This window comes from Scophthalmus maximus, chromosome 17 (assembly GCF_022379125.1).
Source record: "Scophthalmus maximus strain ysfricsl-2021 chromosome 17, ASM2237912v1, whole genome shotgun sequence".
NCBI classification, from domain to species: Eukaryota; Metazoa; Chordata; class Actinopteri; order Pleuronectiformes; family Scophthalmidae; genus Scophthalmus; species Scophthalmus maximus.
This window is the reverse complement of record NC_061531.1, coordinates 7,261,390-7,288,767: the sequence shown is the minus strand read 5'-3', so window position 1 is coordinate 7,288,767 and position 27,378 is coordinate 7,261,390. Positions and strand designations below refer to the sequence as shown.

At 44.4% G+C, this 27,378-nt stretch overlaps 2 protein-coding genes across 4 annotated transcripts; one reads left to right on the top strand and one right to left on the bottom strand.

The window, feature by feature from the left end:
- The first annotated feature begins 398 nt into the window (after nt 1–398).
- On the top strand, nt 399–14,983 carry pdgfbb (platelet-derived growth factor beta polypeptide b). Its single transcript, XM_035616003.2, has 8 exons — nt 399–1,495; nt 6,669–6,765; nt 7,700–7,756; nt 8,874–9,067; nt 9,189–9,377; nt 9,471–10,293; nt 10,456–10,620; nt 10,740–14,983. Exons 1-7 carry the CDS (start codon nt 1,430–1,432, stop codon nt 10,599–10,601), a joined length of 1,572 nt encoding a protein of 523 aa, XP_035471896.2. The 5' UTR covers nt 399–1,429; the 3' UTR covers nt 10,602–10,620; nt 10,740–14,983.
- A 1,473-nt stretch (nt 14,984–16,456) lies between these two features.
- csf2rb (colony stimulating factor 2 receptor subunit beta) lies at nt 16,457–26,282 on the bottom strand. 3 transcript variants are annotated; one of them, XM_035614882.2, is made up of 15 exons: nt 26,125–26,282; nt 23,803–23,996; nt 23,146–23,260; nt 22,872–23,041; nt 22,628–22,782; nt 21,626–21,770; nt 21,286–21,418; nt 21,036–21,190; nt 20,085–20,218; nt 19,679–19,862; nt 19,461–19,557; nt 19,102–19,168; nt 18,926–19,002; nt 18,637–18,790; nt 16,457–17,980 (listed from the first exon to the last, which is right to left on the bottom strand). In XM_035614882.2, the coding sequence occupies exons 2-15, from the start codon at nt 23,906–23,908 to the stop codon at nt 17,591–17,593; spliced, it is 2,082 nt and encodes a 693-aa protein (XP_035470775.2). In that variant the 5' UTR covers nt 23,909–23,996; nt 26,125–26,282; the 3' UTR covers nt 16,457–17,590. The 3 variants fall into 3 exon arrangements, with proteins under 3 accessions (XP_035470775.2, XP_035470774.2, XP_035470777.2); XM_035614881.2 differs by having other exon boundaries at nt 26,121–26,271; XM_035614884.2 differs by having other exon boundaries at nt 18,694–18,790; nt 26,121–26,271.
- Between the last annotated feature and the right edge of the window lie 1,096 nt (nt 26,283–27,378).

Here is a 27,378-nt window from a genome sequence, read left to right as displayed (position 1 = left end):
AGGAATTCGACTCCGGTTTTTACATCGCTCTCAGTAAGCTGCATACATAAAATTAGACATACAGTGAGGAACAAGGACAACAACAAAAGAGTACTACCACGTGCAGGAAATATATTGACAATGACCATGTATGATGACATCCTACAAGTAAAAGCCTGCCATTGTAGGCTGTAAAAGTACAGTCTGTAGAAGTGGTAGCAATGCCAGTGGAACAAGTTCACGACAAGTCCTAAATTCAAACTATCACTGCCCTAACCTTAATCTTAATCATAATGTTGGTGTCTTAATCTGGAAAATAGTTTAATAAATGTAATAAATGAAGTGTTAGTGGCATAGAAATACTCAAATAAAGTCGCCTGTCTCAAAATTAGCCTTTAAATAGGGGTTAATATATAGTTGGTCTAATTCCACCACTGCCCATGAACACTGGCATTATTTCATTTTATTTCTTTTACACCCTCAGAATAAATGCTACCTTGCTGCATGTTCTTTATTTCAAGCAGATCACGTGGCAAAAGCAAAATTCAGATCGAGGGAGAGAAAAAAAGAAATCGCACAGGATTTGGCCCAGTCTCAAGAAGAATATCTGCATAAATGATTGACGACGGAGGAACAACTGCGCACAGCGGCAGTGTGCGGACTTTAGCGTCGCTGCTGCTCTGTGCGCAGATTATCGCCCGCTCCTCAGGCAGGGGGCGGGAGAGAGATAGTGCTGAGCAGACCGGCTGCGCACTGTTGGAAATGTCCCCCCCACCATCATCATCATCATCATCACCACCACTGCCGCTGCGTAATCAGGCAGGTCCAGCACTGAGGCGCACCGAGCCACACAGCGCTTCGCTCATTGATAAGACTCCTTGGAAGAAGAGCACCGCAAACCACCGTCCTGACTGCGACGCTGCACTGTGAGCTGGACTTTACGGACGCGTCACGGGTAACAGGCTGCGGGGAAGGAGTTCTTTCAAAAAAAAAAAAACCGGGTGATGTCAGAAAGAAATCGGGACTCGTCCTTGGAATAATTCAAACTTTCCGAGTCTTCCCTGGCAAGTTTTGGGAAGTTGCTTAGAGGAATGACTTTTGTCGACTCAATTGATCAATTCGCGCTTGTAGCCGAAAGCGCACACTTTTGCGCACACGGGAAGTAAATAAGACGGAACTTTATACGCGTTGAAGAAACAGTCGGACGTTCCTTATCTTTCTTCCTTTTTCTTTTTGAGAAGTGCGCGGTCGGCAGCGCGGTCGCCCTCGCGCGCCTCGCACGCCGCCGCTGCCCGCGGGGACGCTGGTGTGGACGGACCGCGTACGCGCGCGCGCGCGCGGCCCCGCGGGGCCAGCCGCTGTCCCCCCGCGCGCAGTGCTGAGCAGGGAGACACTCTCGCACCTCCATAAATGCCCGGTCCGTCGAAGAGGCTCGAGGCTGGGCAGCAAGATGAGCTCGTGGGTAAAGCTGCTGCTCGTGTCGCTGGCGGCGTGTCTGCGGTTTGGCGTCGCCGAGGTGAGTGGGTCAAATCACGGCATTGAGGAACTTTCCCTGCGGTGCCACCTTTCACGACTGCTAGTGCTGCAAGTAATCACACTGTGCAAATATGTGGATCCTAGATAGGTTTGAGTACTGCAAATTGTACTCCAGCAGGGACAAAACATAAAAGTATGGGTAGCTAGAAGATATAATGAATAAATGAATACATTAAAGTAAGAAGTACTCTATGAGTAGATTTCAAAAACATATTATATTATGTTGCATTGCATTTTATTTTTTTTACATATCGAGGGCACAGGTTTTATAAAATAAACTGTATTTATGTATTGGTTATTGAGTCTTATTGCCCACTCAAAGCGCTTTACAGTACATGTCACATTCACCCATTCGCACACATATTCATATTCATACAGTGCTGCTATACACACCGCTCTTTCTGTCACACATCATTCACACACTGCAATTCAGGGGCTATTTAGGCTTAAGTGTGTTGCCCAAGGAATCCGGCACGCAGGCTGGAGGACCCGGGGAATCAAACCATCGACCCTCTGGTTAGTGGACGACCCTCTCCACCTTTTAGGATATGCACAGACCGACATAACATGACAAACCAAAGTGTTTCTTTGTTTTTAACAAATTTTGAGTCATAGTGCACCTGCTTCAGTCGATAGTCTCACTATAAAATCCAGTCGTTTCCCTCATTGCGTCTGAGAGGGGGCGGTGTGATCCTCGGCAGAAAATAACTGTTATTCCTCCCATTAACTGCCGAACGTTATGAATGGATGCCCGAGGGGCAGACTCATCCAGAGGTCTCTCTCTCTCTCTCTGTGGAGGGATGAGCCAGGAAACGCAGGCTGCCATGATGAGGCTCTTTTACAGCCGGAAGCTCCACGTGGTCCCAGCGAAGCATTCGTGGATGCTGTTCCAGATGCTGAGCGAGGCCATGAGTCAGTCAGTGGGCATCCATCTGACTGGAACATCGTGCTGTACAGGAGGCCACGTGTTAGTGACAGCTGGTGACCAGGGGAGACCACTCGAGATGCTGCACTGTGGTGTAAAATATTGATCTATGCATCAACACAATGAAAACCGCGTCTTGCGGATTTTGTGGATTGCCATGCACATGCATGATGCACTCGTGGCTGCTGATTTCTGCTCTGCTGCTTTCGCAGTATATCACACTGCAAATCTGTCCGAATTCATTTTTTCCTAAGTAACGCGTGAAAGCGAACAATCGGTTGTAAATTTCGGATGCAGGGCCCACGGGCAAAGTCTGATTGTCGGCTGAGGTCAAACAGGAAGACAAAACTTAACCGAGGGTCTGGCCTTGGTCAAGTGAGGCTTGATGATAAGTGCTGTTGTAATTTTGAAAAAAAAGTTCCTCTTTTTTTTTGCAAGAGTCGCAAACACAGATTCAATTTGAATGGAGGAAGAATGAAAGATAAAGATTCAGTTTGAAACCTACCAGGCTTCTATACTTCATATCCTTGTTGCTGATATGACGTCTATAGAAGCAGGTTCGGATGGGGAGTGAATCTGATTCTTTCTGCCGCCGTCCAGATAAAGAAGGAGAGAAAATACACAACATAACTTATGAAGGATGTGAATAGTTAACATAATATGTAATAGTTCCTGTAAACACTGAAGCTGCTGAAATTGATAGTGTATGTTATAACTAATATGATAAGTGGTGCCTTCCTCCTTTCATTCACTTAAATGTGGAGAGTGTACTGTATGTAGTCCACCGTCGCCACGACTACTTCACATAAGGTGGATCGTGTGAAACTCTGATGGATGACTTTGAATTCCTGTCGTCAAACCCGTCTTTTCATTTTATGGCTTCTGAAGGCACCACATGTAAAAGAAAACTCAAATTTGACAGGCCAATTGCGTTTTTTAGAGGGAGAACGTTACGGAGGCTTTGAGGTGTACAACCAGGAATTCCCCCATGTCTAATTTAAAAAAATTACGACCAGGTAGTCTGTTGGTACATTCATGTGCCTTATAAGAAGAACATTATGGCAGGAGAATGGTTTACCTACATCTAGTCTTTAGAGTGAGGGAAAATTTCAAAGCACATTCATATACAGAATGCTACTTCGATTCAAGTGTGGACCACCAAAGAGGAATCCAGACATTTACTTTTAGCTGACGCGAGCACCTCATTATCTTGTGTCAAGGCCTCTTTCCAACCGAGAGATAATTTATGACAAAACTCAAATGTCAAATGTATTCATACGTAGTGTTGCGCACATGCGGGGCATCGTTTCAGTGACTGCACGTGACGCCTCACACATGTGCCGTGGCTACTGCTGCTGCGCCGGCAGCAAGCTCGACCCCCTAATTACGTACGATTAGATGTTCCCTCTCCTCCCCTGCCCACTGCAGCAGCCGCCGCCGCCGCCTGTACCTGGCATTCCTCAATGTGTCCAATAGGCCTCCAGGGGATGTGGGAGTCTGCTTCAGGTGATAAATCTGGATTATGTCACAGTGTGGGTTTTGGAAACATGGCAAAAAGTTTTACCGAACGCCATTGAGATTGACAAACGCCAATGCAGCAGTGGACATCACGGGGCAGAAGTGGTACTGAAGAGAGTCTTTTGCATTGATGTAGATAAAAAAAAAAAAACAAGGCCGGCATCATAACACCATAACCTAACAGCTGTCGTTGTCTCTGCTTCATCAGCAGAAGCCCATTATTTGAAACAGGCCGACTGCTCCAGATGCTGCTGAGTGATGAGACTGACTCAGACTCCCAGTACAGGGAGGTTTTAGCATTTGACTCACTGAATTCTCCTTTATTGACCGAAGGGGCAACATTTGCCCTTCAATGCTCAGCTAATCGGATCTTGTCAAAGACGCTGGGAGGCTTCTCTACCTTATTGAAGGGAAGGACGGCATTAGACATGAGACTTGTAGACAGTCTTGAGAGTGGAGCTGAAGTGGTTAGTCCATTGAAAGACAGATAATCGCAGATCATTTTTTGGGGCATTTTTCAAGCAAATAACACAAATATTTTCCAATTTCAATTTCTCAATTATGACATTTTGTGGGTGTTCAGTGTCTTTTTCATGTTTTGCAGAATACGCGATTAATTGATAAATTGAAAAAAAATATATATCGACAAATGAATTGTTAATGAAAATAATCAGAAGCCTTACTTGTCATAGTTCTCAAATACAGGGCCACATATTTTTCAAGGAATTATTTTTGGATCTTGATATATTTAATGGATCAAAGAACCCATCCCGCATAGTTGCACATTGAACATTATCAACGTGTGTTTACATATTCTGTCTGTGCAGTTTGAATCTGTTTACATCTGTTTTGTTTATCAGGGCCAAAGTGTTTATTTCATATTTCCTGCTTAGACACAAATCGTCATGACAGCAGGCACCGCTGTGAACAAAGGCACACATCCTATAATTAACATCGGACACAATTAGACAGGGAGTCAGGTTCGCTCCGTTGGCGAAGGGAGGAAATAATCATGATGACTCCTCAGGGGCATCGGCAGTCCTTGCAACAGAGATGTGAGTGTAATACAGCAGGCGTTTCCCCGCTGGACGTTGGACTCTGTGAAAAGCCGACCAACAATGGGGGAAAGTCGGTGGCATACAGTATGGGCAGGGTGAGAATACACGTCCATGCATGGATGGCTACTTCCTTTGGCCGAACCTCGCTTCCTGCTGGGATCCATTTTATTCCTCAGAACCTTCATAGAATCGTACCCTGGGCTGAACTCCTTCAAAGTGTAATTAATCCGCTTTTCTTTTTTTAAATAGTTAGGTCTGCAACACAACACATGTTCTGTATTTCCAAATGCTGATGTTTGTTAACTATGAGACAACTAATATTCGTAATAATCGGTGCACAATGCAGTTCCAGTTTGCTCCCTTGAGATCATCTTCGCTGGTTCACCTCACGTGGAGATTTGCAAAGCAAATGAAGCACGTCGCCTGCGTTTAAACCGATGTGAGGAAGCGCGTCGACCCTTGTCTGATCCTTGTCCATTTCAACCCGTCTTTTATTCATCCATTATCCCTCCTCTTTTTCAGATGCACCTCTCTTCTCTCCTCCTCTCTGTATCACTCCTTCCCCCACTTCCTGACTCCTTCCTGACTCCTTTGACCCCTAAATGTTAGCAGATGAGAAGACACAACGCCAATAGTCATTCACCCTGCTCTTAGTGACCATTGTGTGCCTGCTTTGGTTAATACTCCTGTCCCCCCCAGCTACCCTACCCCATTAATGCTGGGGGGGTTAAACCCACACTCAGTCCAAAGAAAGACAAAGTAGAGCTGTTGCTTGGTTTTTGTTGTGGTGGGATGGAAATATTTTGTCAAATGCATGTTATTCAAGGACAAAATTTATGTTATATTGACCCTTCGTTATTAACAAATCAATTATTCTGCACCAAAAAACCCAATGTCTTCCAAAAACTATTAGAAAAACATAAAAGAGGATTACATTTTTTTTTAAACAGACATATTCCTCAATTAAAACAGCGTGTGCACTAGTGTAGCTGTTGTTTAAAGTCTCAATCAATCAATCCAAATATTTTAAATGTGTTCATATACAACTGAAAAAGTTATGAATATCTTTCTCTCCCTGAGCCAAATTTAACTCAGTGTTGCTGAAGTGTTTACAGGCATCTCGGACCACAGCCCCACCACACACACACACACACACACACACACACACACACACACACACACACACACAATACCCTTCACAGGCCCAGAGAGCGTGATGAAATTAGATTCAGTTAATAATAGATAAATAACGTCAGTTCTCATAGAAGAGGCCTGTCAGTTTGAGAGCGATAGTGAGTTGGGGTTTCCAAGTCTTGGGCTTTGGCATTTGATAGAAGAGTTTTGTTTACATTGTCTACACTCGCCGAAGCACTTGTGAGATTGCAGCCGTGCTGCAGTGTTATTCCATTTCCTTACGAGGGATTTGTTTGGAAAACTCTTTAACGCCTGTTGCAGGATGCAGATGGGTGGAGAATTCTCAAATAGCTGATCCTCGTTGGCACGTCCACTGCTTATAAATAGTGTGTAAATGCTTATGTGCTATCCTCCTCTCCTCTTTTGCCATAGTCTTGTTCTAAGATGGTCCAGAGTAATGTACAATATCTTCTTCTCTTGCTCTCTTGTATTAACATATTCACATTTGCGTGTTTCAGGGGGACCCTCTGCCTGCAGCCCTGGTGGAGCTGGTTAGAAACAGCCCCATCTCCTCCATAGAGGACCTTCAGCTGCTGCTGCTCTCTGACTCCGTAGGTAAAGATCAGAGCCTTCTACTATTATTGTTAGATACGCTGAAACCAGATTCAGGTGTGGCAGCGCTGTGTTGGATCCTAACACAGTTGTGTCCTGTTCAGATTCTAACATTAACCTCAGCAACATGTTAGATAGAACTACCTTTGTCGTTATCACAATCACAATGAAATACATTTTAATTGTATAAAAATGAATCTGTGGGTCATCTCTGCAGATTAAAAAAGAGGAGTGACATTGTTCAAATGTGGTTATGTTGAAATACCGAGGCAGAAAGTATCAAATATGTAGGCATCAATTTCATAATTTAATTGCCTGTTGGGGTTGAAAAAGTTGTAGAGCCTTTGGAGATCCTTTCAAAATGGTGTACAAAAATGCCTCGCCCTCACCATAAAACATTTTCTTAATTCCTACAAAGATGGCAATGGCAGTGTAGACCCACAGCACACTACACCACATGTTGTTTCCGCTCAACAACAGCACGACAAGTGAAGCCCAGAGGTGCGGAAACAATGAGCCTCGAAAATCAGTACGCTGACATGTCTCGCTGATATGAAAAATGTGTTATTTTTTTCATTTCAGATGCTTTTTAAATGGTGTCAAATTGTTATAGTTATGAAAACATAGCAGTGACTTCTCTAATTGTGACTTGTAAACATGACCAGTTGAAAAAACAACTCGGGAACACATGACCTCACACCCCTGTTTCTTACTCTTTGCTCGCATGCAGACTCACATGTCACGTTAACTACCCCCTCGCTCCCTTTGTGTCTTCCTTTCTCTGCCTCCTCCCTGTGCTCATGTTATATCTCCACACATGCAGGGGGCGCTATACGGCCTGAGAATAAGATATGCACCATGTGCCAAAATCCGACATGTGCATAAACCACTGGCCATGTTTAGTCAAATGCTGTGTTTCTTTATTGTCTTGCCTCAGATGAGGATGGAGGGACGTCTGCAGCCAATGGAGGTCACAGACTGCCAAGGAGCCTCGGTGAGCTAAGCCCCCGTCCTTCCTCTTTTGTTCCTCCGGAGTTATTTGCTGGTGTCTTGTTGCGTTCACAATGTTTAGTGTGGATCACGAAGGAGAGAGACATTGTTGCTATTACTCTCACGTGCCCTCTTTAGATCTAAGGCATTCTCCTGGCATGGCTGATAAGGTCATAAAGGTCATAGTGCTGGCATGGAGAATTCCTGATTTTCCCCACAATGTAAAATACTCTATCCCCGTTAGCCGAGGACAGCATTCCTCAGAGTTGATTTATGTGGCAAGTATGGTTTAAGTGACATGGTAGAATCCTTCCCATTATCCTTTTTTTATTTTTTTGGTTGATATCATGATAAAGCAGATGTCTAAATTACTAGACATCGATCTACAACAGTCTGACTTTGCTGCATCCCCTATAGCGTGAGGAGACCCTAACAGTCCAACACTAATCCTACATTAATGAAAAGTACTCCCATTATCTTAGGGTTGGTATCCTTGTATGTGTTGTGTTGTATGTGAACACCAGTGCAGCAGAACAATGTCTATTGTATAGAACAGCAAATTGAGCTTTAGCGGGTAGAAATCATGTCGTTGCTCCATCCCATGAGTATCTGCAAGCAGGCTTTTGGATGAATGAGCAAACCCTAATGACAATGGAAGCAACTAGGCTTCTCATGTCGTCTTTTACTTAATGGTCTAACAAACAGGAACGTGAAAAAGAGCGGTGGTCCTTTAATAGTCCAGTGGAGAAAACACACTTCAATTGTCTAATCACTCCCCTTGTTAAAAAGCCTGTGACGAAGCTTCCAAAGAGGAGAGAGACACGGAGAGAGAAGAGCGACAGAAGCCGGGCGGTGTCGCGCTGCATTAGAGCCGGTGAGCGGCGGTTGTTCTGGTGTGTGCTGGGTTGACAAGGATGTTTGCCACTGTGGAAAAAACATCCTTTATTAGGAACAAAACTCAAAACATACACATCAACTGACTCTCTGTGTGTGTCTCTCTCCTCTTGGAAGCATCACAAATATTTTTTTACAACACAGTATGTTGTGCATACGCATGCTCATGCTAACCATCCAAGTCCTACCGGTCGTACTTCCACTCATCATCATGTCCCACCCCTCAGACGCCCAGCCGGCCCAGCAGGCTCTGTGTAAAGTGCGTACAGAGGTTGTGGAGGTCACCAGGGCCATGTTGGATCGCAGCAATGCCAACTTCATGCTGTGGCCGCCTTGCGTCGAGGTGCAGCGCTGCTCTGGGTGCTGCAACACCAAGAGTCTGCAGTGTGTCCCTCATGTGACGCACACCAGATACTTGCAGGTAGACAACCACGTGTACAATCTGCTGCACATGCACACATTCACGTCCCCACACGTGCAACGAGAATTGAGTCTTTACTGTCCCCTGTGACTCCCACCTTCTTCCCCCTGACCCTCCCCAGGTCATGAAGATTGAATACATCAATAAAAGACCCACGTACACCAAAGCGGTGGTGTCCGTGGTGGATCATGTCGAGTGCCGATGTCAGCCTGTGTCACGTCCACCGCTGCCCAAGAAGAAATCATCACGCAGACAGCACAGCCACCAGCATCGAAACCAGACCCTCAGCCAGGAGCAGGCACACGGACAGGTACCCAGTGAATTCTCATGTGCAGAATAAACGCACTTTAGATCAACTATACCTATTAACTTGAACTCAATTTCCTTGAATTCTTCTCTCAAGGTCAAGATGCACTCCAAGGATGAGCTCCATCAGTGGGATGAGCTGAAACAGAACCAGAGGGCCCACCTGGAGGACCTCCTGGAGCAGCACTGGAGCCCCAGAGGAGACACCTTCACTCAGCCCGGGGAGGGGTACAGTCTGACCGGGGAGGATATTCTCTTTGCTCCAAACTGGACACATAACTCCAGCAGGCTCCACGGGACCGCGGACCAATCTGAGAATCCAGAGAACGCGGAGGGGAAGGACGGGGGCATCTCGGATGGCAACAAGACAGTTTCCTCGGTGGATAATGTTGGCGTGGAGGTAAAGGACAAGTTGGTAGTAGGTGGGAAGGAGTTACCGCTCAACAGCACTGACGGAAAGGCTAATGAGGGAAACAGGAGCAGAGACAGAGGCACAGAGACACACGTCCCATTATTGCATGAAGACAAATTTACAAAAAGTCACAGGAGTGGTGTCTCTCAGCCTGTTACTGAGAATCCTCCCGTCAAACCCAGGCCTACCGAGGAAGCCACTGGCGAGAGAGGCGGGCGCAGGTTCCGACCGACAAAAGAGCCCAATCCCGAGTCTCGAGAGCTCCCGAGGCGGAGGGACAACGAGACTCCGGAGGAAGAGAGGATATTACAGATGGAAGAGGCCAAAGTGGAGGAGGAGAGAAAAGAGCTCCTGCTCCTCCACAAGAGGTTGGACCAAGAGAAGGAGATACTGAGACAGCAGCAGATGAAAAGAGAAGAGGAGGAGAGGCAGAAGGAAAAGGGGGCAGATGGTCGACAACACCTGCATGGTAAACATCCTCATCTGCACACAACAACGCAGAAACCAGGTAAGCTGAAGCACAGATACGAATAACTGTCAGACTGAAATAAACACTAAAATTGTGATTAACAATTGCCTTCTCTCGAGAATGTTTCACTGACGTGCAAGAGTGGAATAGTTCCTTTTTTTTTTACGTATTTCCCGTCGTATGTAAATTCTGTTCTCGCAGAGACAACGACGTCCACGACCACCACGCGGCAGCCCTCGGCTCCTGCAGGCCCCAGACCCCCAGCTCGCCCGAACCACACGAAGCGAAGGATGAGGAAGAATCGCAAACGGATCAGCAAGGCAGCTATGAGGGCAATGCTAATGTAGAACTACAATGAACCCCCAGGTGAGTCCACAGGACCTCAGTCAAATGACACTGAGTTGAAAAATGAATGAAACTGTGGAAAGCCGTGCCGCCACGTGTGCAGTTTAAAGTATGCCCTCTTCTCTATTTTCCCCCCTCAGGGACACAGTGTGGATAATGGAGAGGTGAAGCAGAGTGACTCCCTTCATCCAAGTATTCATTCATTCGTCCAGTAACCTGCTCGTCCCGTGAGATCTCCTCAGTAACACTACTAATGACTGTAATTACACCTGGAAGGAGTGAGAGGAGGGTGAGAGGAAAATGGAATACAACTAAAAGGTGGACCTTTTTTTTTTTTTTTTTCTTGAAGAGAAGACTTGCCTCTACTACGACAGTTGCCCGTGTGAAGTGACAAGACTGACAAAGTGTGCGCGAGCACAACACGTCTGGGGGACTGAAACTGCATCGCTGTAGAACTGTGGACTGTTAGTGCAATTTTAAAAGCTCCACTCGGAAACCAAGTTTTGATATCAAAAGGGAGAAACTGCACTTATTGACAAAAAAACGGGGTCCGCGCGGGGTTTGAATGACGAAGTTCGTTGCTGAAAGGCCCAACTCGGTGCGAGCGACGGTCGGACTGGACTACGACGTGCGTTTTGGCGGAGAAATGGACACGACTCTTCTGCGTCATGAAAGAATCTGTTGTATTGTAATTGGATAATCTCAGAGACAATCACTCAATAGACTGCAACGACAACTAATGCCGACTGAACTGACCAATATTTACACGTTGTGATACGACTCACATAATCAGCGCTCAGTGTTGACCATGGTGGGAAAATGAAGCTGTGTAGATTTATGTACCAAGGCCTGATATCATTTATTAGCTCATTAAAAACAGCGATGGTCCCTCTTTAACCATATTTAATTATATTTAACTCACTGCAAACACTGGAATTACACAGATGTGATAAGAGGTCAAAGACATAAAATGTTGTGTGAGTTTTCTTTGTTTCAAAATCTCCTCACAGGTGTAAAGGAAAACAGAACAGTATAGCGTCACACCTGTGGCCTGACCGTGTGCTATGTTTCTTATTTATTTTTTCTCTACCATTACTGTGGATTAACCCTCTGTAGAAATACTGCAAACAAGTTGTCGCTGAGCTACATACAGACGGCTGGGTGGTTCAATCAGAATCAATGTACAAGTAAAAAGGAAAAACAAAAAAAAAGACGGAGGTCTTCTGTAACCTGCCAGTACCATGCAGTGTTTAACTTCTGTGTCCAAAAAGTGTGTGCACTTGTGTTTGTCGTGGTGTAGTGTGAGTATCGGTCTTGTGCCCACACCCACACTTCTGTCATGCGTCTCAATACTCACGTAGAAAGAAGCATGTACAATATCTGTCACTTTCTCTCTTTGACAGAGAGATGTCTTTCTTTTTAAGAGTTGAGTGATACGGGGATGACGTGTTTTTTGCATCAGTCTGGTTCCCTCCACAAAACAGCCAATGGCAATTTCCCGAGACATTGGGATTATTGCAGAAAGCTCATACAGTAAAAAAAAAAATCGGTAGAAGTAAAAAGCTTGAACGAAGTGCACCACTGTCGAATGACTACAACATCACCATCACCAAGCTTCCAACTTGTAATTTGAATAGGTGCGCTTAACGTTTTTGCAGCAGGACTTAGAAAACTATTGTTTGGCAGGGTTCAAATTCAACGAGGCGGACAACTGAGTAGATTGGTTTTCTTGTTCCAGTGAGAGGATCTTCATTGTCCCCGACAAACTCGGTAGTGTCATTCAGCCATTTGGTGGCATCCACCTTCTAAAAGACAGGTTAAAGGTTAAAAAAACAAAAATCACAAGCGGTGTATTCAGAGATTTATTTTATGTCGTAGAATAAAATGTGAAAATGTCTTGAGCTTTTTTTTTTTAACCATAGACCTTATTTCAGGCGTCCAACCTAAAAAAACAACAACAACAAAATCATGACTTCGGCATGAGGGAACCAGAAGTGCAAAAATGATTTGATTTCCAGTTGTCAGGACTCCTTCGTCCAGCTCTCGATTACGCTTCGGTCGAACAAACGCTCACTTTCCTTTTAAACTCTGGAAGGGAAAGAAACATCGACAACACATGTCGTCGAACTGCCCCTGTAGTTGTTGTATTACTCTAACACACAGGAAATTGAAAAGTAAAAAGAAAGACAGAAAATAGCCAAACAGCAAAAGAAGATATTGTTTTTATATCTTTCCATTTGAAACACCACGTAGAAGCACACTGGTGATGCCATTTTGTGTCCAATAATCAATAAGACGCCAAAAACATTGTTAAGTTATTGAAAAACATGGCTTGTATGTCTTTTGTGTCAATTTACATCTGTTACTGATTTTGTCTGTTTTATTATGAGATATGATGGGGAAAAAAGGGATGTGATAACGTTGCCATCTAATGCTATTTTCATATGGGTATAAGAAGCTAATGTGCTCAAATCTACTTTTGTGTTTTGTGTTTTTATAAATTTTTACCATTTTTCTTATGGATTTTCCTTCTCAAAGGCCAATGTTTTATTATGAAATGTGCAACCGGGGCCCAAAACTGGTGAACGGAGGACAAATGACACAAAACTGATTCGAAGACTAAAGGCTAATTTGTGCTTTCCGCGTCCATGTGAGGTGAATTTTGACATCTGCCCAAGTCTGGGTGGTTCCTGTGTGGACGTTGGCATGAAATCCAAAACTGTGTAGTCGCCATAGTAGACCGGACGCTCAATTCACGCACCGTATGCACTGTATGTATGTACTTTTTCATGTTGTTCAGCCAAATACGGAGAACAAATTTCTTACTGTCAGGAAGTTGCCATCATGTTTTTTTTAAGTGGAGTGTGTTTTCCCCACAAACACCGCAATTGTGAATCAAAGCGCCAATAAAAGTGTCAAATGGAAACCTTGCGCTGGCGTCATCATAGACTCAGTTGCACAGATGCACAGCAGTGTTTCAAGCTCAATGGTATACGGTGACATTTTGTGACATCACGAGCTCGGACTTCCTCGCCACATTGTGAGCTCCGGTGGATTAATTCACTAAGCCTGCTTGGTATCTTGCTTCCACACCGTGCATCTTCATATCTGCAGAGGCGGCGAATCGACTCCTTGCTTGTATCGAGTGTCATTCCCAGCGATGTGCAGTGGGGTGTGTTCAGTGTGACGAAAAGAGACAGAAAAGAAATAGTGCGGGGTTGATGTCCTGTCGGTGAACTCCAGCACACTCTCCTCTCTGTGGTGCGTTGTTCTCATTTACCCACTCGACTCTTGGCTGCAGGAGCTCCGACTCAGCAGGCGGCTGAATAGCTGTGTCTGCTAATCATCGAGTCACCTGCTCGCCTCTCTAACTGGAATCATACGCCGAATGGCTGTGAAGCGCACTGAGCGCTAATGTTCCCACGTTTTTAACCGTGGTGTGGATGTGATCACGGCCTTAACACATTTTGGGCTTAAAACGCCTCGTTCATTTTCTTTGTAAGATTCGCATACATAGCCAGGTTCCCATATGACTGTAACTGTCAGCGTCTGTGTCTCACCCTTAATCCCCCTGTCTGTGACCCCTTTAAACTCTGTGTTTATTCCGGTGTTCATGAATTTCCTGCCGCTGCCCTACTGCCAATCTCACACACATGTCCTACCTCTAAACAGCAGACTATCTCCAAATTCAGCATCAAGGTGGGATCCCTGTTTTACCGTGGGTGTCCCCCCCCACCCCCCACCCCCCCACGGGCTTCAAACAAAAGTGGGGAAGAGATGTGCGTGGAGACTTGTTGACTGTAACAAACACACACCGGCATGCTCGCACCCATCCAAACACACAGGGGTCAACCACCATGACGGTGTGGGAGTGTCTGTGAGGGACCAGTGACTGTGACTAAGGACACGGGATGGTTCATAGCTGACTGACTGACCTTAAAGGGAGTTATGGCTTGTTGGGTCTCAACAACAGTGTTACCTAACCAGCAAACGTCCATCGGAACAGTGTAATGACTCATCATGGACAGAGCCCGATGAACATTTTAGCAAAGACCGTGCTCAAATGAAGTTAGTTCAAATCCAATCCTGTTAAATTAAATGCGATTTACAGCGATTTATCTGTTCTTTGGGGTGCCATGATCATGGAACTCAAGCTGAGGGAAGGAGCAGGGGTTTAGCAGCAGTCACTGAATTCACCCAAGGAACCCAGTATTGATTGCAACAAAGGCCCAAAGGACCGTCTCTGTTCTCTGTGTACTATCAGGTAATGTCAGCTGCTGTGTTTGGAACCCTCTCTGAAACAACGCTTTTTGTTTGCATGCAAATTCTTTATCCGGTCAAAATAAACATGGTTAAATAAATATGAAATTGCAAATGGACCAAAGCAGAAGACAGTGTGAATGTCTCAATGTGTTGACCCTGCAACCCTGACGAATCAGGACAGATCTTTAATGAGGAGTTTAGTTGAAGCACAAACACACTCGCATTGTGGGGACTCTAACTCCTATTAGACAAGACACATGTCCCCACAACACAAGTAATTGAGTTTTAGGTTTAAGACTTGTTTAAGGTTAAATTTAGGGTCGGGTTGTGATAAACCATGAAGTATGGTAACAGTTGGTAAAACGGGGCCTTTAAACATGTGCTGGCCCTCTTGGAATGTGCACGCATGCAGAACAAGAGCAGCTTAGTGTTGCTTAACTAAGAGCCTGTTTAACTGTTATTCTTTCATTTGCTCTCATCTCGTTGAAAAAAACTAAAACAAATAAATGTTATAGTTATAATTACTTTAAACCTGTCAATAAGACGTTCAGAGGAAAAGGTTGTTACCACTTGTGTCCTCAAAAAGCATGTAATAATCCTTTGCCTTAGAAGGCAAATCTTTGACATTAGCTGTCTGTGCCTCGGTCTGGCCCGGTGTCCCTGTTGTACAGTGGTGAGGAAACAGGAGGCCTTTGAACAGGAGGTTACACAAGCATCCGCGCGGCGCCACGCACTCCCTACACCTTCCAGCGCTTTTATTTCCCTGTTTTTATGTACGACACAGGACGGGGACATGCTGTGCACACAGACGACCACTCAACTGTGATGTGTTTCCATCACCGCACACCTATATCTGGTCCTCTTTTTTTTTTTTTTATCCCTGTCAGTGATCAGGATCAATATGAATGTGTCACTCCCCTCACCTAATCTCTCCACCGAAGCACCGACCCTCCTCCGGGGAACAGCAGCTCTCTGGCGGTGGTCGTGAGACTGAGGAATGTGACTGTTTTGGGGGGGCAGAACATCTGGAAACAGCCAAGTGCTGGAAAAACACACCAGATCACCTTCCCCTCCCCTTCTTCCACCATGATCAAGGCCGAAGAGACAGGCACATTAGCGCCTGCACAGGCATCGTGACAAAAGTCGTGTGTGTCAAACAGTTCCTCAGCCCCATCGGACAGGAAGCTCTGTACCTAGCGATGGGCCGAAAAACACAGGAAGTCAATATGAGCATGCCTGGAATTCCAGCATTGTGTTCTCTCTGCAAAGAAAAGAAGGACATCACTCCACCACCATATGTTCATAATATGAATATTTTACAGTAAGGTTGCACTGCAGCCTCATGCATACTTGCAAACCACATACTGTGTGTGTGTGTATTACATTCACACCTGCTTCGGGAAACTTACAGACCCTGAATACTGTGTACATCCCTGTCAGGCTAGACAGATGTGCCGAGAAACAGAGCATTATATTAGATAACACTGTGTGTTTGTGTGTGTGTGTGTGTGTGTGTGTGTGCGGATGAGGACGAGATGGATGGTCCACCACATTCCTGCAGACACAGGGATAACCAAGGAACATAGAGGCCAAATTGCTATGTTGAAATGTCTAATCTGAAACTGTTACATCTGTTAACAAATACAGACACACGCTAGTGATGCAAGAGATCAACAAATACCCAGGCACACAGAATCTGTGCCCGTGGACAAAAACCTTTTCTTTTTTTTAGCAAAAGAAGAATGAATGACAGCTGAGACATGTGGCCAATGGCGGTGTAAGTCCAGTGAGTCAGACTTCACACCTATGATCTATAACTGACATCAAATCGGGGTGTTACTAACACAACCTGAAGGCATTACATATATTTTATATATATATATATTAGCATATTTTCAGTCCCTGGTACTTTCAAGTCAAATATCTCTGCAGGCGTCAGTACTTTGACATTTAACAGCAATAACAGCACATCACAATGTCGAAACACACAGCGCTGCATATATACATTCAGGAACAAGGTCGGAACACACTTCCTTGTGCAAACATGGCATTTTATACGTATGATAGTCAGCAAACAGGTCACATCACTGAGCTTCTTATCTCAGCGTCAGTGTCGGAGATGCAAAACTGAAGAGACTAATGGAAAAAAAGGTGACATTCAATAGTTCGTAGCAGTCTGTGGTTAGCTCCTGCATGAAACGCTTCACATGTGCAAAAAACGTTGTACAAAGTCTGTGAGTTCTCATATCTTTCGGTGAAAAAAAGGCTCAATGAAAATGACATCTGACATTATAAGGTGCTCCTGTTATTTAAGATTTTATCATGACCTAGTACGTGTGAGGAATTTATTTAATTATTTCTCTGTTAAGACATTTTTATTTTGTTTGTCATACTGCAGTCCATCCCTTGCTTGCACTACACTCACAGGCTCAGCTCACTACTGCCCTCCACTGGCCAGACACCAAAACTAATGTCAGGTCAAAGTAAAACAAGCAAAAAGATTCTTCTTCTTCTTCTTCTTCTTCAAAAATCTTTTCTAATGTGTAATAGCCCATGAGGTAATACATGTTTATATACAGTCTATTGGTAATTCATTTTTCCCCAAATGGAAGCATAAGTAGTTTGACATTTAATGGAAAGCCTATGAAAAAGAAGAAGAAATCATGGCTAAACAAATTAGCAATATCTGCAGAGAAAGCCTGATCAGTCCTGCCTGATATGCTCCTCCTCATTTGGGCTGCGGGAGGCAGAAGTACCCCGAGGCCTGTATGGTGCCACCTTGAGGCCAGGGGGTGAAAGGTTCGGAGGTGTAAGCCCGAGGTTGGTCACCGGTGGTGGCCTGGCTGAGGCCTGACTGGACGTCAGCCTTGTCTGTCCCCGGCGTGTTGTCTGGACACTGCTGGTGCTGCTCAACGCCGTGGTGGCTGTGTGTGCTTGTGTTGGCAACGCCGGTAGACACAAGGTCCTGTGTGGACTTGGACACAGTGCGTCTGGGTAGAGACACATAATCTTCTCCATTAAAGGGGAATTTCACTCTGGACAGAGAGTCATCTGAGGAGATCTCGTCTTCTTTTTCTTCACGCTCGACATCCACGGACTTGTGGTTGCGCTCTGATTGCTATGAGAAAGACACAGTGCTGTTCAGTATGAATACTAATGGCTGGATATTAATAATAATCATTTCATATCAAAAACTTGCCAATGGTCATTTGCTTATGTGTAAACAGTATACAGTAGTTCTTCCTATCAGCAACAGTATGGCTTACTTAGTGACATATTAGATCACATTTCATTGGGTTTATGTACCAGACTATTTCCTGGCTTGGTGTAGTTACTTCCCAACAATGCAGCTGGCCAACAAATAGTCTGGTACAAAAACCTTCATCAACCACAATGTGTGACATTGGAAAGCGTATTGAAATGCCTCTTGAATATGCCACATCCGTTTTGACCTATGATCTCATCTTCTTGCAGAAAAATGAGGTGACCGATCAACCACTTGACCGATATAAAAACTAGAGCCAATTCTGAGGTCAAGGTCACAGTACCAATATCTGTGAACATATTTTGAACGACCATAACTTGGGAAATTGCACACAGAATTTTTCATATAAGGTCATTCAATAGCCCTCTGGGTTCACAGAATGAAATCTGCAGGGAACTTGATAATGACATCATGAAAAATGATGCAATCTTCTCTGTTTTTTAAAAAATATATATTAGACAGAATTTCATCTGAAAAAACGACCCTGGTTGTGGCTGTGAGCAGCTGACCTGACAGAAGATGTATGGTCCGCTGAAGCTTATGGAGGATGTGTCAGAGGTGGTCACCTTCTCAGCGGGGGCGGGCAAGTTATCCCTGTTCCGGAACACGGCGCCCGGCTTTTTGTTTGAGGCCACGATTGGCCACAGGCAAGCGTCTGAGGAGCTGCAGCGAGAGAGGGAGCAGGTGTTTTTGCGGTGCGACGCAGTAATCAGTAATCAATGTTAATGTTGGGAGTGTTGCAGCAGTGTTTTCATCTATGAAAGAGGGATTTGTAATGTCAAGTGTGAAACGTGTTACCATGTGGATACGGTGTTGTAGTGCAGCACTTTGCAGATGGAGGTGTTCTCACTCTGCAGGGTCGCCCTGGTGGCGGACTGGGTCAGGAAAAGTACACAGTGACTCACACATCACCGACAGAATAATTTTACTGACTAAAATAATTCCAGTAAACTGCAGAATTATCCGTTTCTCACCTTGATCTCACACAGGATTTTGCTTTTGGCCGGAGAAGGAACCGAGTCCACCCACAGCATGACCCTCCTGTTGGTTCGAAATATAGCGTAAAGAGAAAAATAAACATTTACGCACACACACACACACACACACACACACACACACCTGTCATTTCGACACTCACAGACACTCACTGCCTCAAGTTCATTCAATTTAAGATGTATTATGAATTTGCTCTATTTCATTTGTCTGGCAGTTGCAGACAGATACACCAGGACAACAGAACTTTTGGGTGTTGGCCGCGTGCTCAAGCACGGGTCTCTATTGGGGGAGAGGAAGGACGCAGCACAAACATAGTGTGAACACATGAGTGAAGCACCTTTGACAAGCTGGAATGGTGCAGTAGAGTGTGAAGAAGACCGTGACCACAAGCACACTGATGAGAACATATATCAAGGTGCTGAGGGACCAGGGTGCTGTGAGGGAACAGGAAACAGAAGAAAAAGATGAAGTGATGTTTTTGTTCTTTGCCTCTGAAGGAACTGGGAATATAATTGAAACGTGTGTTTCTCAGAGTCACACGTGCACATGTGGTACCTGCGCGCGAGGTCCAGTCCACAGGTTCCGTCCATTCAGAGGGGATTCCCTCATACCTGGAGCCGTCTCCAGGGACGACCAGTGACCTGACTTTGACCTGGTGGTGCTGGTCCGGGGTCAGAGACGCTCCCTGGATGGTCAGGTACGTGGAGCCCTCGGAAATGTTCAGCAGCGTAGAACATCCCTGGTATATGTAATGCGCATACAATCATGTATATCATATGTCGCTCACTAAATTCACTTTTATTATGAGTGTGTGCGAAATACAATAAACTGCCAGTCATTTTTTCATATTGTCTATATCTGTTGGATTATTATCATCTGTTGATTGGCACAATTTTAAATTACTTTTTTACTCAATCAGCTTTACAGTTAGAATAATAATCAAGTGATAGAATGTTCTCACCTGATCCTGTGTCTTGTAATAGCAGACCTGATAGGACAGTTTCAGTATTGAAGCTTTGCTCGGTTCAGTCCATTCCACCATCCAGTTGTTGCCTTTCTCCTTCACTTTTACCTGCTGTGGCGGGTTGGGGCAGACTGTGGACCCACAGATTAGATAGTAGCATGAATCAGATCAGTCATCCATGTAAACAGATATGGTACAATTCTCTACAGTGTACAGATTAGTATAGAGTTTTGTGTCTTATCGTACAGGAGCTTGGCAGTGATGGTAGAGAGGATAAACAGCAAAAGTACATGTGGTAGTACCTGACTTCTACTTTGTAATGTCAAACTCTTGGTAATATTACACCATAGTATGCCTGGTAACACTTTATCCATTTCAGGAATTTTTTTTTTTTTTTTGAGCAACTCTGTGGTTTAAAAAGGTGTCGTGAAATAAACTGCAAGAAAAGGTTGTGAATGTCTTTAAAACAATCAGGAAGTGATATAACACAGACTTTCAAAACAACAACATGATAGGCTACATTTCTGATGAAAAATAACATGATCACATTTATGTATGGAATATTTCAAATCATTGTTTATACTTAAAGATTCACCCTGTGGTTCTAGATGAGTTAAAAAATACCGTGGCCAGCATGGGTGGGATAGTAGTCACGGTCAAAATTCAGTCACAATTCATAGATATGTCTATTTTGGATCAATTGGATCTTTTGGAAAGAGATCGGTATATGGTATTTTAGTTTAAAAAAAATCCTGAGTCATGCTTATCTTATCTTATCTTGTCTTAACAGACATGCAGTAGTGCCATTCAAACACTAGGTGGGGACACAATCACATCACAGCCCCTCAGTTTGTCTCCTCCAGCTTGTGTGTTTATTCAGTTTGGCAGGACATGTTCAACCCCCCCCCCCCCCCCCCCCCCCCCCCCCTCTGTCCCGTGTCCACTCACTGTGTTGGTAGGCCTTAAAAGTCTTGGCTCTGCGCGTTGGTTGGAGCTCCAGCAGCAGGCGGGCAGGGTCTGCCACGGTCAGAGAGCAGCTGTACCTCAGCGCTGTGCTGCTGCGGCCGGAGCTGACTGTTGGCCTCACGCAGCATCCCTGAGACCTGGAGGCAGGGATCAAAGGGAATTGAACAATGAGTGGACGGGTGCCCCATCGGGCCTCAACCAGCCGGCGTTGTCAGCGTCACACTCGACTTACGGCGCAGTCTGGTCGAGTCCACAGGCCAGCTGGTAGGTGATGAAGTGAGCCAGCTCTCTGCTCACCTCCCAGCTGCACGTCACCTCCGTCTCCCCATCCAGCACACAGTGCAGCCCGGGAAACTGCCCAGCGTCTATGGCCAGAGAGAGAGAGAGAGAATATCCGAAATGTGAGGGAAGGCGATAAGAGGTGTCTGTAACAGGGGGAACCTGCCGAAATGATCCAGTGCGAGCTAAATGGTTTTTTGGAAATGTCACAGTTGAAGCCAATTTGTGCACATGCAGGAAATGATTTGCACGTAGTCTTTTAAATCATGCTCGGTTATTTTCCTCTGACTCACCTTCCTGAGTCCTCCAGGTCACCACAGGACTCCAGCTGCTCCACTGGCCCACGCTGGCCCGGGCCCTCACCCTGGCTTCATACGCGTGACCCGGACGCAGCAGCTGTCTGTCCAGTTTCGTACTGGTGTCTGTGACATCCTCGGTCTGCAGACGGAGTGAAGAATGACGCGCACGAATCCTGCATCATTACATTATTCTCATCAAAGGTTTTAGAAACATTTTTTGTTTCCGTCTTCCAGCGTGTGTGGTGATGAATAGAGCACACTAAAGCTAAACGCCTGGAATACAAATACCTTTGTACAAGTGCCTTCATTTGTTTTCAGCCAAACATTTAGCAGAGGTTAGCGTTCTATTTGCCAAAATTAAGAATGTGAACATGAACGGAGACTTACACTGCTGGTAACAACAAAGTGCATTAAAAGCAGCTGATGTTGGCTCTTTGTGCTCTGGTGTGACTCAAGTTAACGCTCAGTCCGTCACCTTGGAATATCGCGTAGTCACACGGCTAAGACAGAGTGAGACGCGTTGTTTTCTGTTCTCTTTTTTCATGCTTCACTTACGCATCACATGAATATCCAGTTTGAACAAAAGTGGGTTCAGGGCTTGCACCGTTCTTCCTGTCAGAGGAACTAAATTAGATTTGATTTATACACCGATGCTTCCTGCTGCTGCCATCATCATGGCTAAAGACAGCATAACACAACGAGCTGCTTCAACACAGGTTGATGTTCTGGGACTACAATTGTACAAGTGCCTGTTAAAAGCAGAATGAGATATCTGAATCAAAAAATTATTGTATTTTTATTGGCCACGTTTGTCTGCACTCGCATAGGTTCGACATTACCCTCGGTGTAATTACACACAGAACACGAGGACAACAAAAACTGAACAAAGAAGCTAAAGAATGACAGCTTTTCTTTGACGTTTCAATTGAAACGTAATACCTTATATTGTCAGAAATATTAGGCTACCAGAATGTACGGGGGTTTTTTGAAGCTTACGGTCCAGTTGTCTTGGTCGTCTGGTCTGTAGCTGAGCTGGTAGGTGAGATTTTTGTCCAGGGAGGAGGTGGAGGGGTAGGGGCTGGACCAACTGACCCGCCGGCCTCCGTCGCCTGGATCGTGTGTGGACAGGTTCGCTGGTTCACGCGCTCTCACTGTGCGACACAGACACAGCATCATGGCTCATTCACTGTGTCACAGCGCAGGCGACACCTGTGATTGCCAGGTGTTGCATCAAACTCACAGTGCAGAGAGAGATCCAGGGGCTCGGGTGCGACGGATGAGCAGACGGTCGCGTTCTTGAGGAAGAAGACGGTGTGTTTGATGCCAATGGAAAATGCAAGAGTTTTGTATCTGCACTGCACAGTCCCGTGCTCATCTTGGTATGGAGGATCGTACGGCACACACAAATTCCTGCAAGGACACCGACACAGAGCTGTGTTATTCCATATTCATGTCATGTTCATTGACAATTATCTTTTTATTTCACCTTTTCTTGTCTTCTCTATTGATTTTACCTGCTGTTTTCGGTCTTGAACCAAAGCGACGTGAATTCTTTGTGTTTCCTCCATGTGCAGTGGACGTACGACGCGTAATCATTATAGCACCGCAACGATTCCAGCAATGGAGACTCTGGGTAGACAAGGAGACATTTTTAGATAACTGGTCAGCGACTGACTAGGTAAAGTGCTCTCATGTTGTGTTGTGCTGAGTTTCAAATGTCCTAGAATTGTTGATTTGTTTTGTTTCTTTGAAACCAGAAGTAAGCATATGCAGAGGACGCTGCACGTCCACCTACACCTGCGACCTGCACACATTGGACGGTACTAGCCGTCAATCACTTGTCTGTATTCAAGCAGACTTGAATCTAGCTATTGAGACCACAAACTCCTCAGGAAAATGTTTGCTAAATTTATGAATCAAGTGAAGTAAGAGTAATTTCCGGACTTTCTGCAACTGAATTATTTTCGCAAACAGGTGGAGTCGCCCTCTGCTGGTCATTCGAGAGAACACAGGTTTCAGACACTTCCACATTTGCCTCACTTTGCGCACTCAGTGTCTATAGGTCTATATTTATATACAGTCTATGGGTGCATAATCTGGAATATTCCAACTCTTTGCTATTACAGTTAAAAAAACAAAACAATCTGCAATGAAATACTTTCAATACACACCGTTCTGTGAGCTGAAGCTCTCACGGACGCTACAATGATCTCGACCAGAGGAGAGAGCCAGAGTAAGGAGCGTTGAGCAAAGCCCAACCCAGAAGAGAGGCATCATTCCTGGGGACAGAGAGGTCTAGGAGCCTGTTCTTTTCCAAATTGGTCTCAGGAGGAGGCAAGTGTGTGCATTCATATCAACCCGAAATCTGGGGACAAAAGGGAGGTCATGTAGACATAAAGTAAGAGAGAGAGAGAGAGAGAGAGAGAGAGAAAGAGAGAGAGAGAAAGAGAGAGAGAAAGAGAGAGAGAGAGAGAGAAAGAGAGAGAGAGAGAGAGAGAGAGAGAGAGAGAGAGAGAAAGAGAGAGAGAGAGAGAGAGAGAGAGAGAGAAAGAGAAAGAGAGAGAGAGAGAGAGAGAGAGAGAGAGAGAGAGAGAGAGAGAGAGTGAGTTACTAGAAATAATGAAGAAATGAGTCATGACACTTCTGCTTTGAGTGTTGTGGGATGTCACTACACATCCGCCTGCGTCTTATCTTTCTCTCTCACATGTCATTGGCACAGATAAGAGAGAGAGAAAATACATAAAAATACATACATGCTGTCCCGGGGGATCAAACACACCAACCTGAAAAATGGGTTGTTTGAGATATACATGCAGTTACTTCTTGAAAACTGCAGCATTTAAAACAAACAAAAACAAACAAAAACAAAAACAGGATTTCGAAAATTGTTTCCAAACAAAGTGCTCCAGACACGTCAGGCCAAGTTTCAAAAGTCTGTTGATAAAGAGGAAATCTATGCAAACAAACACAGAACTCAGAAAAAGGTTATTTTTTCTCTCCAGTTTGTCCAGTTTATGATTATAAAATGTCATCTTTTGATTGACGTGGATATACTATTTTAAACCCAATTTCTGTGCAAAGGTGAAATGCAAATTCTGTGTCCATGACAATATGATCTAATTTTGGATGATTTTGTTATTTCATATATTATACTTAAATCATATTTAAATTTGATTATCTGCACCCAAAACCATCCGTCAGTGAGCCACGTGTATAACACCAATGAGTAATATCTGAATGTTGATCCATCCTGAAATTCAGTCTGTTCATCACAATTAAAAAATAGTATTTATATAAAAGTAACTCTCAAAATGTCAAAAACTCTGAAGGAAATAGATGAGATCTACAGACTGAACATTAAATCTTAAATATCACACTTTCTTTCAATGATATTTTAAGTCCCTTATTTGTTTTCCCTGCAATCCCTTCTCATGTATGTTTTTCCTTCACAAAAAAACATTCTCTTTCAAAGATAATTCAAGACATTAGATCGATTTTTGAAATAGAAGTAAAATTCCCTGACATGCCTTCAAATGTATTTGAATAAAGGAGAAAGATTGTGTGAAGACCAACAAAAAAAAGGAACAAAATAAAAGATCAAGTAAAGATCGTCTCAGAGAACTGACTCAGAGAGGGGGTTTTGGGGATCACTCGAGCATAACGGACGGAGCTGCTGTGAAACAGTGATTACACAGGTTTGGTGAAACCCCCATCAGGAGAATGTGGGAAACCAAATGAGCTTCTGGGCCTGTTATGGTCTGAGGTGCAGCGGGATTGTCAATGGCACAGCCGCATAGAGCCGAAGTCAAACGGAGACTCATCCCAAATACAAGCACACATATGGAAAACGTGCACGTGGAGGATGAACGACGGTGTGCATCCGAGAAGACGCGGAGACGCCACCGCTTTATGAAAGTGCATTAGCGGGTGTCCATTACTTTTACACTGGCTTACTAATCCTTCCGGGGAAGTGTTGCTACTTGTCCTATTTAGAAAATACACAGTAATTCACGTCACGTCTGAGTCAGATCTGATTTCATCAGCCCAACAAGAAAGACCAATCAACAAGTCTTTGACTTAAAAGTTGAAGAAAAGAAAGTCACACATACTTTACCTTTGAAGCAGAATTGGAGTAGTTTTTAACTTGGGTATCTTTAAACTTCATGTAACTTCATGACTTCACTCCGCTGCATTTATCTGACAACTATAGCGTCATAGATTTGTTTCAAACAGGACATATGATCAGCTCCAGTAACATGACAGTTTGTTAAAGACGAAACTAGTAAAACGCAGAGTAAAATAGTGAAAAATGAGCTCCACCTTAAGCGGCTGTCACATTATAGTGATGCTCACTCAAAGGATCATGATGACATGAAGTATAATAGTATAAGACTCTAAAGATCACTGTATTCTCTCTATGAGTGTGTACTTCTACTTTTGATACGTATAGTTTAAAGACTGAAAAGGTCAAAGTAAATCTCCCACTTACCCACTTTTATACGACGAGCAGTGCTTTTCCTTTGTCCATCGGCGTGTCTGCCTGCGCTCGATGCTTCCTCCTTGGCAGCCAGCTCCTCCTGAACACTGACGAGAAGTCTGCGGGAGTTTCCTCCGTGACAAGCTCAGTTTCCTCTTTCTGTCCACAGTGACACTTGGGTGTCATTTCAGCTTTACTGCCTGATCGGCCGTTTATCATTTGCAGGCTCCGACATGCTATGAATAGTAGCAATCTTTTCACGCTCAAATTGATTGAAAAACTTAAGTAATGGTGGAGGGCCAGAGATTCAAAGGGTCCTACTAGAAGACGGAGAAAGAAGAAAAAAAGGAAAATCGATGTGTAGGATTAGCCCGACGCAGTAGCCCAGAAAACAGTTTTGTCCCTCGGGATCCAATGTACAGTGTATTTTTGAAATACTTGCCGTAACTATTTATAGCAAAGAAAGGGGAAACACATGAATAATAAAAAACAAACGGGACAGAAAACGTAAAAGTGAATGCAGAACAGAGTTCTCATGGTCAGTTTGCTTCAAACTGTCCCTTAGGTTCAAACGTATTATGCGCAGCAACATTGTAATGACGCTCTCACATGTGAATGCAGCATGATAACATGAAGCATAACAATATAACTCTCTGAAGATCACTATATTCTCTTCATGTGTTCACTTTTACTGGTGATAGGTTCAGTTCATTTTGAAGAAAATACTTCCTATGAGTGAGAATTTGATTCCGTAATTGTGATTCACACTTTTCTATTGCCGATTAGTGATTTTCAGCTCTCGTCGTAACAAAGTGAGCGACTCTCTGGGGCTTGACGACGTGTGTTTTTCTTTTTTTCCAGTTCCCTCTCTGCCCTGCCACGTGGAATTTAAGCCGCGGCCCAAAATGCATTGCACTCCTGCTAAAGTCACACGAGTCATTTCAATAGGACTTTAAAGTCTTCATGTTATCTGGCAGCTCCAACAGTTTACTTGTCTCGGATCATGAGCCTCAGGCCTGATGCCCTTGAGTCACGGGGGGGGGGAGCCAGAAGGAAAATGTAAAGGACATTTTAAGGCCAGGTAGGAAATGATGCACAGCAACGGATATTAAAAATACCTCAATGATGTTACCACAGAGATAATCCTTTCTTTTCCCCTTCCCTGTAGCCCTCTGACTGACTGTTACAGAATCATTTTAAAGCTTCAGTCACGCATCGTTGATACTGAAGGAAGGCACAATGAAGTGCCATTTTGGTTATGCTTTCACCC

What these genes read in the sequence shown, in the direction of transcription:
- pdgfbb (XM_035616003.2), top strand. Translation starts at nt 1,430, where the DNA reads ATGAGCTCGTGGGTAAAGCTGCTGCTCGTGTCGCTGGCGGCGTGTCTG. An exon ending in GCTGCTCTCTGACTCCGTAG is followed by an intron (nt 6,766 to 7,699) that starts GTAAAGATCAGA and finishes GTCTTGCCTCAG; the next exon opens with ATGAGGATGGAGGGACGTCT. An exon ending in CACAACAACGCAGAAACCAG is followed by an intron (nt 10,294 to 10,455) that starts GTAAGCTGAAGC and finishes CTGTTCTCGCAG; the next exon opens with AGACAACGACGTCCACGACC.
- csf2rb (XM_035614882.2), bottom strand. Translation starts at nt 23,908, where the DNA reads ATGATGCCTCTCTTCTGGGTTGGGCTTTGCTCAACGCTCCTTACTCTG. An exon ending in CCTGGATCTCTCTCTGCACT is followed by an intron (nt 22,783 to 22,871) that starts GTGAGTTTGATG and finishes TGTGTCGCACAG; the next exon opens with TGAGAGCGCGTGAACCAGCG. An exon ending in GGACTGGACCTCGCGCGCAG is followed by an intron (nt 19,558 to 19,678) that starts GTACCACATGTG and finishes GTTCCCTCACAG; the next exon opens with CACCCTGGTCCCTCAGCACC.